The 15003-nt window shown below is 36.1% G+C and overlaps 1 protein-coding gene across 1 annotated transcript in view; it reads right to left on the bottom strand.

Moving 5' to 3' along the window:
- The window catches only part of trpc7b (transient receptor potential cation channel, subfamily C, member 7b), a 58514-nt gene that overhangs the window by 40946 nt on the left and 2565 nt on the right, over positions 1–15003 (bottom strand). Inside the window, exons 2-3 of the mRNA XM_008420264.2 lie at positions 11837–12599; positions 3181–3363 (exon numbers count right to left, since the gene is read on the bottom strand). Coding sequence (XP_008418486.1) covers positions 3181–3363; positions 11837–12599 — 946 coding nt within the window. The remainder of the gene's footprint in view (positions 1–3180; positions 3364–11836; positions 12600–15003) is intronic.

Raw genomic sequence — 15003 nt, 5'->3', positions numbered from 1 at the left:
AATGTGGAAATAGGAGGGATAAGGAAGTGGAAAAGCAAGATGAAAGAAAGGCAATTAAAGAAGAAACAAATGTGCCTTTGGTAATATGTTCCAGGAAATAAAACTTTTTCAATATGATTAAGGCTGTAATTAGAATGAGAATGATACAAAAATGTCACACTTGATACTGATAAAGAAAAATACTGAATACTATTTCAATTATATTAAAGTATTATATTTGCTTAATTGTGCCACTGTACGTTTCCATTTGTCAAATTGATGTTGATGCAAATACATTTTGCTACAAAGGACAATAAAGGATCACTCTTATACTAAAATAAATTGTAAAAAGCAGCATTTCTAACTGTGTCTATATGCACTTTGACCTTAAACAAAAAGTGTAAGATGACCAAAATGATAGATGTAAAGAATGAACATGTTTTCTCTATTCATTTAGGTAAATTAAGTTAGAAAATCTGTTCTATTTGAATAAACTTTCAGTCACAAAGATCTAGATCTATTACTCAGTTATTTGTGCTGTAAATGTATGAATGACTTTGAATTGTATTAATTTTGAATATAAGTCTTTGAGCAGGTTGTGAAATCACTTTAATGAATGATTTGCAAAGGAAAGCATGAAAGAGGGCAGCAAGTAGCATTGACTGAGTGCACACATTAATTAATGACATTACTCAGGGAGATAAATGAAAGGTAGCAAAGGTATTATGGAGACAAATAGAGTAAATGCTTCTCTTTTAGCTGGAGGAAGGATGTGGGATGGAAAGGAATCAATGCTCAGTCAACGGCTAAACCTAACAATCAAATTCCATATGGAAGTGTTATTATGTTCATGTTTAACGTTGCAAGGAGCTGATTTTCTGTTGGTTCAAACATGCTTTCTCTACATCTTTGTTGCCTAAACGTTTTCATCTCAGTCGTTTTCACCTCCATCCCAGAAGGGTTGGATTCATCTGATCAAATCCGACAATAGCAACATGCATTGATAAGGTGTATTTGTGCAGCAGTTCAGTTAAAAAACAACATAACACTAACCCATATACCCCTAATGCTGCCTGTGTCCAGAAATGCGAGCTCAACAGTCATGCTCCACCTTGTTCCTACGGCTCTGTCTCTCATCCCTGCAACTTCAGTAATTAGCAGCTTGCTACTGGAGATGCTTTTGTTTACTGGTTAAAAACAAAAAGAGCATCAAACAGCTTCCTTGCTGCCCAACACACATTCATAACAGAGATGGAGGAAAGCAATTTCTAACATAAACATACACGTGGCTAGCTATGGTTCAGAAAAAACATACAGCACTGATGCCAAATTGAAATATGCGCCAACGGGACTTCTGTGAAGTGAAATGGGGGGAAAGGGATTTGATTTGACATTTTAAAGCCACCTCTGCTCAGCGCGGATTAGTTCTCCCATAGGGGCCTGTCAGTTGCTTACTTTAGGTTTTCTACAGGCACAACAAAAGTTTTCAAATTTGTTTTTGTTTTTTGTACAAACACATCATCCTTACCCACATAGTTATTAAATGATCCAGGCGCTAATGCTGAATTCATTAAACGCTAATGCAAGACCCAAATTACCATGAACGGTTTGAAGCTTTTTTACAGATACACCAAATGAAACAAGAATCTGTAAATCAATTTATGTTTTTTAGTAAGATTATTTTTGCTGAAATATGTATAAAATTTATGAATTTTTAAATCTGGTTCAAAATGTAATTTGATCCATCTGATGTTAACTACCCCTCATTAAAAAACAACGTTACCCTTGATGAATTATTTCTGACATTTATTCTCTAATTTCAATTTAGGAAAGAGGATAAACAATTGTTCTCTTTCACTATGCACACTCATTATATGTTTGTATTTTGCAACTTGGAAAAACAATCTGAATGGTGATGTCCATCTGCATAGACAGCTTGACATCTATTTTACAATCATGTTCATAGCTGGATATGAATTTCTACTCAGAACATTATCATTGTTCTGGGTATAATTGTTATAAATCTGATACTTGTGTAATTAATTTTCATGTTAAAAACAGTTGACCACATAACAGGCAAAGAGTTTTACAAAATTTTTCAATATTCTTAAGTAGTTATATTAATCCTAAAAGCATGGCATGTATTCCATGTATTTCTCAAACTCAAACTTTGGTTTGTTGGTTTGGCTTTTCTAGGACGAAGTGGGTTGAAAGGAATATAAGTGATTGCTCAGCCAACATGTCTTAGGTAGCGGAAAAGCTTTGAACTATATATTTATTTTTTAAGCAACATGCTACAGTTTTTTTACTTTTATTATTTGTAGAGCCATTGAGTGTTACACGAAATATAGTCTAAAGAATGAGCTGGATTCTTATATATATATACATATATTACAAATATCTTGTCTATAGGATGATATTATATCATTTGGATGAAGGATGAATTATGTTTACTGGTGAAATTTATTTTTCTTAAGATTTTTTTGTAATCTGCATAGATGTTTACTAATAAAATCTTGTTTCTGCAACGATTTTATGCTTGGTTGGCTTTTCCTCTCTGTGTAGCTTGTGATAGACAGTAAGCTTTATTTATCCTTTCATAACACATTCATTCTAAGCTCTTTGTATAACACTTTGTTGAACTGCAACATGTCCTCAACAAACCCTATTATGACTGGATTATGTCAGGTGGCTTTACTAAGCTTAGAAAGTATTTTTTTATGTTGGATTTCTGTCTGTAGCTTTTAAAGATCCATTACAATCTAAGGTATACGATTTTGCAGTGAAGGCAACTTGATTTCATAACTCTGCTGGTTAGCTTATTAACATGTAACTATCATATAAAATGGGATACAACCCAAAAGGATGAGTGAAAATCCTTTTGAGTGGAAAAACATTTTTATTTGTCTCTTTATCAACAGCATGTCAAAAGTTTAAACTCACATAAGGGTATAGACAGAGAAGAGTTCAAGACTGCAAATTGACCTAATAAAATATGAACAGTTTTGATATTTTTTTAATCAGTCGTTTAATATACAACATTGTGTAATATCAAACATATGAATTAATCTTTTTTGAGTGCCATGCTATCAAAAATAGAGCTTAACTTCATTTGTTCTTTGTTTTAATCTTGTTTATATTTTACTCTATATATCTGGCTTAGCAATTTCCTGTTTTTAAAGTTTTTTACTCTATTCGTACCTTTTTGACTTCATATTTGATGGCCAGCTTGACGCGACTGAGGCAGGGCCGGTTGTAGGGACTTGGTGGGCATAGGTCCACATCTCCATTCAAAATGGCCTCAACTTCTTCTGTGTCTCGACAAAGGTCCAGCACACCCACCACAAAGTCTTTGCACTGCATGGACAACTTACGGTAGTCATTCTGCAAAAGAGAGAGGCGTTAGAACAATTAATAATGTCAGAATCACAAATAATGTCAAAAACAACTTTTACACAATGCAAGCAGTTAAACAGATATTTAGCAGTGTTTTTAGTAACCTTCCACCACTTTCTTTTTTATTACACATGATAAAAAAAACAATTATATGGTACAATATATTGCATGGACTAAATATACTTTATGGATCTCATTTTGAGAAACAGATTTTGAGTTCCACCGTCTGCGTCAGTGTCTCTGTACATGACTTTTGTCTTAAATTGCATGTTGGACATAGAAACTTGCATCAGCAGTTTCCAAATAGATAAACGATAACCCATTATGTTAATTTTTCAGTTCTGCTAACCCTCCTGCAGTCTTATAGTGTGACCCTCAGGAGGAGTGCAGCAAATGTCACGGTCGGACAGTGGGGAAGTTTCCGAAACCACACACACACAAAAAACCTTGTAGAAGCGCACACAGCGTCAGTGTGACTCTGCCGGACTGCGCATAGAGCAAAAAACCTCTGGGACAGTGGGAGGGTTAAACATCTTCAGTCCTTTCATGTACATACTCTATGCTGAATCAGATTAGTTAGTTCAATTATTTTGTCATAAATTAAAATGTGCATTAATTACAACACTGTGAAAATTCTGTACATTTCTTATATGTCACATGGGATTTTAATTGATAATTTGACAGCTTAATTTCAGATGTAACAGAAATGTAGCAGAATATGTTTATTATGAATTTGTCCTCACAACTTATGTCTGAACGATAGTTATTTTAAACTGTTAAATTAGTGAACTTTATCTTCAGTGACAAAAAGCAAGCTTTCTAAAATTAGCTTGCTCTGTCACAGTTGCTGACCAGGCACTTCTACAATTTGCAAAGGATGTCAACACAAACTCATACAATGTCACAAATTTTAAAAAAATGTCACATGACTGTGGGATTTTAGGTTATTTTGGGTTAAAAGTCACACTGGTACGTGATGAGTGATTATACACATCAGTAAATGTGTGTGAGACTGTGGGTTCTGACACCATGCCCTGTGTGTGTGCGTGCGTGTGTGCGTGTGTGCGTGCGTGTGTGTGTTAATGTCACCTCAGACAAATTGCTGGTTTATTCTCTCAACTGACATTCACACTTCACACTGTTTTAAAGTTCCTGAACCTTTTACCACTAATACTTGAAAAAGCTTCTCTTTTGACATGATAAATTACAACCCCACTGTTTGCAATTATAAAATGACTCAGGTGTTAAATAATTTTAAGAGTTCATCTGTCATTTCTTGACTTCTTCTTATGACTCATTTCAAGATTACCTTTGTCAGAAAAGGGAGAAAAAAATAAAATCTCAGCCAACATCATAATATGCAGCGCTACATTTCAGGAAACTAGAAAATGTTTTCTGATTAGGGTTGCTGGTCAGGTTAAAAGCACCTTTTTAAACTACCAACCTCAATAAGCCTACATTTCAATAGTAAAGAAAAGTTTTTCCTTTTTTTGTCTGATGTTATACACTAATTGTAAATGTTCAGTCTTCATTAACTGTAAGCGATAAATCATTGACAAAAATGAAGAATTGAAAACATCATACTGTGTGTAATTAATTTATATGGTGCAGAAATAAATTAGCTTTTCAGTGATATTCAAATTTCATCCATCCTTTCGTCTATTACCTCAAAAAGGTCAAAGACAGGAAAAAGAAAGTACAAAGGTCAGAATGTTTGTTTGTTGTTGAACTTCCTGCAAAGCTTTACAAAAACAAAGGATTCATGAAATGTCAATAAAAGTAAAAAAAAATTACTAATTCTTTTGAAAAGTCAAAAAGTGTGTTAAGTTTTATTTTGCTAGACCAATTTTTTCCACAGCCAGGTTTTTAAAAATCTAAACTGCATGTTGCTCACCTACTGATCATGAACTTCATTTGCATTCCTTCGGTGTGTGACCCCTGTGATGATTGTGTTCTTCCAAGCATAACTTGTATCATTTGTGCTGAATATAAAATAGTGATGTTAGCTCCTGGAGCAGTGTGCAATTTCCTTGGATACATTGATAAAACTAGAGAGAAATGTGTTTGATAACGCAGGTTAGATGACTCATCACTGTCTGTCAATTAAAGGAAAAATAATTTAGACTATCTGTTAGAAACATCTGTTTGGTCTGTGTTTCCATTAGACAGCTTGCTGAAATAAATCCATTTTAATCTCAAGACAATACATCAGGGTGCTACATGTACCAACAACGTATTGATAAGCAACAACATTTACACGGCAAGGTGGGAAAAACAGATGATGCGGGTATAAAAATCCAATATCAATGTCAGATGCATGGTTTTTTTTTTTACAGGATATGAGATAAGAAAAGATTCATGAGATTAAAATTGAATGATGTGGTGTGAAACAGATGAAATGGTGAGGAACCTGTTAGGTAAATGGTATTATTATCAAATGTTGTTTTACCTTTATAATGTTCTTGCTTTATGTACTCTTATTTGTTTAGTCATATCTTTTAAGAAATGTTCCTGTATTGTTAATCACTCTGATTTCCTTTCTCAGAGGGCCTCTCTGAAGAAGAGCAGTGACAGCAGTTCTTTAGAACGCCCTGCTTTAGATAGCCGTATAACCATCGCCATGAAGACGTACAACTTACTCTGTTTGACCCTGTGTCAGGAACTGGATAATCTAGTCCAAGATAGATTGTGTTGTTAGTTAGTGATAATCATTGGCGCTGTAATTGTGTGATTAAGTGTCTTTCCCCCTCCCTTTAGACTTACAGCGCTATATGTGATTAGGGATCCTAAAGACAATAAAAAGAGAGGGGCAGGCAAATGTGCTTTCAGAGCGGTAGCAGATTGTAACTGAAAGCACATCTCTGTCTGTTCTCCTCGCGAGTATTCAGAATCCAACTCTCTCTTGTCTTTCCTGTGTTATTTAATCTGTGTTAATAGGTGTCAACTCTGACAAACCCAAGAGGGATAAACAAGACAAAACTGGATATGAGCAACAAAAATCTAATTTTACTGGGAGTTAAACTCATTCAACAATTAGCTTTGTGTTGCATCCTGGTTCTTTTAACATTAAAATCAACAAAATCTATTAAAACAGAAAATCAGACATGTGTAAATGAAATAACTCCTTCCCCACTGCACTTTCTTAAAAAGTGTGGGTGCCTTTGTCCGGAGGCTGACATGCAAAATTGATAGCCTGAAAAGTAAGATATTTGATGATAAATGTCAAGTCACTGTGGCGGGTTCTGGTGCCGGTAGCTGTACTCACATCTTCCTTTAATGTGTAACTTAAGAACAAAAGAAATTCAGCATTTTTTGACGACAGATATTTTGCCAGAGGAAATGCAGCTGGTACTTTCTCTCGCAGTTGTTTTCTTTTTAGAAACATACACACTACTGAGATTTTTTTACACACACTTATTCCATATTATCCCAATGTTTAGGATATTAACTCAGAGCTTCCAGTCATCAGAAAAGACTGTTGCGAGGTCTACAGAGGCTTGTTATTTCTGGATAGGTGGATGAAGCTCAGACATGTTGAAATCTGCAAAGCACACAATGGATCAAGTCTATAAAAATATCAGTTTTAGACTTTTTTAAGACAGACATCAGAGGATACAGTAACTAAATTAGGTTTATTTTCTACAAGATAACTAGTAACATGCTTCTATCCAAAGGTTGAACCACCAGAGTAAGGACACAGTCATTACAACAAATCCCACAATGCTAAAAGTCCAGTTCTGCTCTCACAAATTAGTGAAAGACGGCCATTTACTTTGTGTTGCAAATCAGACATCTGATGTGAAAGACATTTTCTCTTCAAAGAATAGGTGCCAACTTTCAATCAAAATTAAGTTCTTTTATTTACTTTTTTTAACAGATTCAACCGATAACCATTCACACATGAAAGATCTACTGCTAATTATTACAAGCTTGTTTCAAGTCAACATGTCTGCTTGGAAACAGGCCTGTGAATGTTTTCTGCATTTATGAACTAGAGAAAAGCTCTAACTACTCAAATTTAAGCAAAGTTTCTCCCACCCAAGAAATACACAAAAGGGAATGAATATTGTTGGGTTGTGATGATGTAAATTTGGAGGCTTCTCAAATCAAAAAAGGCTGCTGTTCACAAGCTGTCCTTCAAATCTCAGATATGACAGCTGTGGTGGTTGTGTGTATGCCGTGATTGTGATTATGATTATGCATCTGTGTGGCTCTGAGATGACACGGGAGCTGATGGCATAGCTTGATTGCAACACCCAAAGAGATTTGGAGCACCTGGTACCAGATCTTTTTTAGATGTGCAATTACCAGCTTCCAACATGGAAAGAGTATATCTTTTTATGGTCTCTCCTCATTTTAGGGACTTATTTTATTTGGATAATTTCCGATCAAGTTTTTAATATAAAATCTAAACATTAGCATAAAATTAACAGCCAAAATGTATATTTATTTCCTTAGTTTTTTTAAGAGAACAAGTTCAGTTTAAAGCTGAATGATGTAGCAGTTGTTGCCATGCAACAAGACGCCCTGGGGTTGAATCCCGGCCTCAAATCTTCCTGTATGGAGTTTGAATGCTTTCCTCATATATGTGTGGGTTCTCGCTGAGTACTCTGGCTTCCTCCCACAGTCCAAAAACATGACTGTTATTTCAGTGTTTGTTTAATCTGTCTACTGCCCAAAGACTGCTGGAGACAGTCACAAGCCCCACAGTGACCCTGTAAGGAAAAGCAACAACAGACAATGGAAGGATGTTCAGTTTACTATAAGTCGCTTTTGTTGTATTTCCTGTTTCTGCCTAAAAGTCTTAGCCAATTTGATGACCAAGAAGAATACTAAATTCTTGGAAGAGAAAAAACTTTAGTCTCTAAACCTCAACAAAGCATTGTGCAGCAGATGCAACGTATTTTAAAATATCAACCAATAAAAATAAACACACACACACACACACACACACACGCACACACACACACACACACACACACGCACACACACGCAAACACACAAACACACAAAACAACATATACAATCAGAAAATGATTGTAAATGTCATTTTCTGATTGACAGATTTTTGACAGATGAAAATAAGAACAGATTTTTAGAGATACTTTGTAACAGGTGAAAAAATAAAATACTGCTTTGTTTAGGATATTAAGAAGCCAAAGAAATGTGTCACTTCCTCCTGCTGCAATTCTACGCCTAAACGTACAAAGTCATTCATAACACTGGCTGATTTGAGTTATGATAACTTTCATTTAACCATTTGCAGTGTGTTCCATGTCTTTCAGGTTGGGAGGCCTCATTTTCATTATCCTAATCTTCAGCTCCCATCTCAGATTCTCTGTTGGATTCAAATCATCACTTTGGCTGGGAGTGGGACACTCAAAAATGTTAGTATTACTTCCAGGAAAGAAACATGATCATCAGACTTAAATATTACATTCAAATTTAAATCTGTGAGAGGACTGAATATGTTTATATGTGCCACAAAGTTAGAGAGAAGCTTTACCCTGCAACATCTTTTGATTCCAGAAACCTAATAATTAAATTGTGAGTGTTTCAACTTTTACAGTAAGTGGATAGTTTTGGTGCAAAAACTTTGTATTTTTATAGACTTATATAATCCGGTTTAAAGGGGGACTTAGGATGACAGAAACATTTCTCTGTGTCAGCAGTCCCATTAAAAGATGCACATTTAGTTTGATCTGTTTCTCATTAGGCTATTTATAAATGTTTATTTGTCACATGTAATTTGCCCGTGTAAAGTTGATTGACTAATGCTATTAGCAAACCGAGTAGACATTATTTGATGCTTTAAAGCAATGAGGAGATAATGTGAAGGGAGACAGGGAGATAAATAAAGAGAGAAGACATGGGGATGGTAATGAGATGGTAATGAGACAGATAAGTCCTAACACAACCCTGGTCCCTCAGGTGAGCCCCTCGCATTAATTTGCTGGGAGATGGGAAATGGAATGACAAGCGGAAAGGCAGCATATCAAACACAAATGTGGTCAGAAAGTGGTGAGAACTGACAGGTAGGTACAGACATAAATTAATAGACTTGAGAAAAAAATTAATAGGTGAACTAAACTTCACATAAGTAGAGATTGAAAAACTATCTCAATAATAGACTGTTAAAATCCGATGGGATTGAATGAGCATAACACATATTTGTGCATTGATTTCCGCTAAGATATGGGTGCATCACAAAGAGTGCTTTTAATTACATGAGTCTTAACATTGGTCTAATTGTATGTAATATAGATGATTGCTGTTTATGTTTTCCAAAACCTATTTGTGGACTGAGGCCAATCAATCAAGTCTGCCTTTTTGCAACTTATCAGTGCCTTGAAATTGTGACTGTGATATAAGCTTGGAAAATAATACATTTATTGACAAGAATTATGTCTGTAATAACACTGGAATGCACTGACAACAGTAAAGTAATGGTAAACCTTATAGAAAGGAAGCTTACATAAGCAAAGATTTCACTAAAAATGCACAAAATAGCATTTTGACTGATGTAAATTTCTGTTTTTTCCTTTCTCAATGTCATCGTAGTAGAAAAACGATCAAAACAATTGCAATCATCATAATGGTTGTATGTAATTATCTAGAAGGTATCTTTTTTAGAAAGTATATACCTGGCTTTTATCCAGGAGTGTATTTCATTGGCCAGGTGGCTTTTATGTCAATGCTTGCTTATCTGGGTCAGGAAAAAAAATATGTGTCAAAGTATCAGGCTCCGGATGGATTCAGGCAGCTCTGTAACTCAAGCTCTGGCTTAAAATGGGCCCAGCTGCTTTATAGCTTACATGTTCTGCCCTCAGCTCAAACTGATGAGCTTTCTCCTGGAGAGATGAAAGCAGAAAAGGGTTATAAAATTTATTTCATTTTCTTTAAAATTCTCTATATTTTTGAGTTGCTACTGAAACATTCAAGTCTTAAAAAGTTGAGCAGTTTGGCTCTAACACTCAAGCAATGACCATAAAAATATAGTACAATGTACAAGGTTTGTTTCACCTGAGAAAAGATACTGAAATGGAAATAAGTAGTTCTAAAAATAAAGAAGGGCCTTAAAAATCCATTAAAGATGAGAGACTGATGATTGCAGAAGAAGGTTGAATAACAGACTGAGTGTAGAAATCTTTGCTTCAGCACTACATAGCTCCTCAATTAAAACTGTAATTTTTGTATGTAAAGCTATAAAAATACAGAGAAACGTGCCACTCTGATTTCTAGTTCTTTCCCTATTTCATTTGTGCAATTATGAAATTCAAGTGTTTTATTGAGTGTTTGCCAGTATGAGTATTACACAATTTATAAAAGCAATGAAAGAATAGAATAGAATAATCTTTATTATACCCGGAGGTGCAGTGAAATTGAGAGCTCCCACCGAGCCACCCTGCACCACCAAAAGAAGTCATTAAAAAAGCAAAAAAAATGACATAAAACAAGAAGATAAAGGAATGAAGGAATGTGACATGAAAGCTGGTTTATGCACATAACCTACAATAAGCAAAGCGCTCTGAATATCCATTTAAAATTAAAATCTGTTTAGAAAGGCCTCAAAATTCTGTCAAGCAGGCCATGCATTTGCCTTCAGCTCATTTTTACAGCAAAATGAAATCCAGCACATTCTCCAGCATGAGATCCACACCTCCGATAAGGGAGTATGTGTCAGTCATGCTCCCCAGAAACTCTGTAATGAAAAGTAGCAAGATTGATCAATTTCTACAAGGGTGAGGTACAAATGTCATTCTGCAGTTTGAAACAAGCCAGATAAAGGACACAGCAAACAGGTTGAAGAAGATGCTCCGATCAGATGAGAAGAAATTTAAACTTTAGAGGTTTGCCAGTGGGACAATAACCCTAATCATGCAGCCACAGTGGGATGGTTAAAATCAAACCTTATCCATGTGTTAGAATGGCCTAGACTTAAATCTAATTGTTACTCTGTGGAAATACTTGAAAAGTGATGTTCACAAATGCCCTGCATGTACTCTGACCAAGCTTAAGAGATATTGGAAAGAAAGTGGGTAAAAAAAAAAAAATCAGTTGTTAGTTTTGCAGAATCACTTGAAAAAAGACAAAGCTAACTTACAAGTAACTTTTCAGCAAGATATAAGAGTTTGATTTAAGCAAATAATGAAGTACTCTGACACATGCTTAGCTTTGTCTTATTTCAAATGTACCAAGATATTTGCGCTAAAAACTAATACTTGGTAGGTGCATCGGAGTGCTGAACACAGCACTCCGAAAATGAAAAATAATTTTCTTTTAACATCATAACTATCTGCTCCTCTGTGAATACATAAAATCCTTTTCAAATAATGCCATGTTGTGGTGTAACCTGAAAAAATGTGCAAAACATCAAAGTACTGTATGTTCTAAAGAGAAGCTTCATTTGTTCGCAAAGTAGTTAAAATAAGGAAGGATAAAAACGCATCAAGCGCCTCACCTTAAACTCTGTTTCAATGTTGGCGAGCCTCGCCAGTTCGTTGCTGAGCTCCAGGGCTGTGAGCACAGGGTCCTCGCTGCTGAGCGACAGGTAGGCTGCACTGGCCAGGCCCTTGTACGCATTCATCCTTGAGCGTGAGTGACTGAAGGAGTCCTTCTTCTGCTTCTCCACACATTCTAAGCATTTACAAAAGTAGTCGTGAGGCCTTTCTATGCGGGCCCCCTTCGTCAAAAGGATGTGAACAATCTCATACTCCTGGCAATGAGCTGCCAGAATGATGGGTGTGATGTCATGGGAAAAACGTGTTCCATCCTCGTCGTATGCATAGAAGTCATCATCTCGCATCTCTTGCTCCAGAGGGCTCAAAGCCAGACGGAGACCTCCACCGAAAGCAGGATGGCCGAGAATGGCCTCGACTATTCGGACGTAGCCTTTGGAGATGGCCAGGAGAAGGCCGTCCCCGATCCGAGCCAGGCCATCTTTTTTCAGCAGCAGCTCCGTCACTTCCAGGTGTTCATTGCCCACTGCCAGCTGTAGAGCATTCTGGCCCATGTAGTCCACACAGTTAAAGTTCAGTGTTTTGGACTCTTCTAGCATTTTGCGCACCACAGGAATGTTGCCATACTCTGCAGCATCCAGAAAACGTTCCTCCTCTGCAGTGAGAGCAGAGCCGCGCTCATTAAACATGTAGGCAGGACCCCGCACAGCCTGGCGACGCCCCTTTTCCCTCAGTGTGGTGTGCCGACGATGCATGGCTTCCACTCTGGGAGCAAGAAAAAGATAGAAAACAGAAGTCAGTAAAAGCAATACTCAGTGTAATGATGGAGGAGAAATTGTGTTTAACATATCAGACAATTTGGTGAATTAGCTGTAAGAGTCAGAAAAGTATAACCAGTTACACTGAGCTGTGACACATCAACACAAAACTGAGTAATTTCTTTCTTTGTGTGGATTATAACGATGGCCGTGTTTAACACAGATTTCTATCCTGATCTCAGAGAAAAGCCCAGTCTTGACTAAAGCAACAAACTGTTACCAAATCTAAAAAGGTCAAAGCCTCCTGCTGCTCAGAGCTTTGACTGGCATGACAAGAGCAAACTTTGTTGCTCAATATCTTTTGGCATGACAAAATACATCTGTGATCCAGTGATATTTCAAACACACTACTCGCTGATCTGGGATTTGACTATCATCAATGAGTGAAAAAAAACTTATTTCCTACAACGTCTTGCTTTGTCAGTCACCAACAGAAGAAATCAAAACAACTAGAGACAGTAAAAGCAAAATAACCTACAGTACTTATGAATGATTGTAAAGCTATTATAAAGCTACACTTTTAAAGATTATTATTTCCCACAAAAGCTTGTGACATAATTCCATTATCATTGACATTAATATTTACACAACTTCCTAAAGGTCCAGTTTCAAAACAAGCGTTGCTGCTAAATTACAGGCTTGTAATTTCAGTTAGTTGTAATTCCCTTTTGACTCCCTTTGTGTGCATGTGTATGTGTGTCTGCGTGACTGTGTGTGTGAGAACAGAAAGCAGGACATTGAAGAAGGCAGGCGGCGAAAATGGAAACCCGTTCATGCTAGATGTATTCACCTGAGGGTTTCTATGGATGTGGAGCCGAGAAAATGAAGACAGCTCCCTATGCCAAATCCCATGCACATGGTTTAGAGAGGGTGTGTATGTGTGTGTGCTCGAATGTGTGTGATTAAATCATATTAAAGGTCAGCATTGTTTTAATTTTTCATTTACACCATCAACATTTCAGGACGCCAATCACTGTAAGAAGGAAATCTTTCTTCTTCATTCCTTGTACATTTAAGGTGTCAGACTATCCATGCATAATGTCAACATAGCCTGCAACATGTAATGTAAATTATTAGCCCTACGGCAATCAGCAGCTGTGTATGGCTTTTGAGTTACACTCTATAGTTGATGTTAGCAGCTTCAAGCCATCACCAAAACCTCCTGCATTTCAAAGCATTTAGAAGATTCCTGATAAACAGAAGAACAGTCTGCCTTTCAGCCCATTTGGATAAACTTATAGTCAAGTAATAAATTGCCTTTTCCCATCTCTTTTAATCTCTTACTCCATCCATCTTTGATTGTTTGTAATTTGGTCTAGAAATAGAATGTTTTTGCATCATAGCAGAGCTGAATTACAGCAATGTGGACAAGAGGAAGCTCACACAATAGAGAGATACAGTCTGTGTGCCTTTGGGGACAAAAATCCCCAAATTGCCGTAAGAGAGAAAGATTGCTTACATTACTTGCGTATGATATGGTGATTACATTCACACTTTGCACAAGGTTGGATCTAAAATTGGATCATTTTTATCATTCTAGAAAAAAAGTGGACAGATTATCTGGCACAGAAACAGGAGCCCCAAGTGATTTTTATAATAAAGCACATAATACCATACATTATCAAATTATTCTAAAATTTATTTTATGCTGAACTGTTGACAAGAAGCATAAAATTCATGAACCATTGTATGATCATTCTTGTACACCAGTTTAAAAAAAGTGAGTTTATGTGAAAGAGGATCATATCGAACTAAACAAACCAGAGAACCAGTGGTGTGTAGAAGTTGATCTAGACTACTGGCTTTAAGCAACTTTTAAAGTTTTATTTAATTTTGTACAAATATAAGTGTAACATAAAAACAAGACACTGCTATCATTTGGCTTTCAGTTTGATCATTTATCCTGGGGGATTTTGATCATTTGGATATATTACTCCACAATTACTACACTCTAAACAGACCTTTGCAGTCTGAATATTGCACATACTGCTATTGTATGCTATAACAATGCTCAATATACTGTTCAGCCTTACTGCAAAACTTTGACAAAAGGGATACTGAACACTTATAAAACCACAATAGTAGACAATTACCCATGCCATTACTTACTTAGCTGAGGGAATGTTCATATCATTAAGCAAATTAGTTCATAGTTTGAGTAATGAAAATGGATTTACCAATCAAGTTTATTTAAATTTTCTATATTTGCCTGATTGGGCATAAAGCAAATGTTAATCATACTCGCATAATCCAATTTCCTTCAGATAGGATTTGGTGACCAAATGTGTGTTTCTGATAGTTTGTCCAAAATCACAGACAGATTGTATGGAAATTTTATATATATATATATA

The sequence above is a fragment of the Poecilia reticulata genome, linkage group LG10, assembly GCF_000633615.1.
Source record: "Poecilia reticulata strain Guanapo linkage group LG10, Guppy_female_1.0+MT, whole genome shotgun sequence".
Taxonomy (NCBI): domain Eukaryota; kingdom Metazoa; phylum Chordata; class Actinopteri; order Cyprinodontiformes; family Poeciliidae; genus Poecilia; species Poecilia reticulata.
This window is presented reverse-complemented; position numbering and strand designations above follow the sequence as displayed.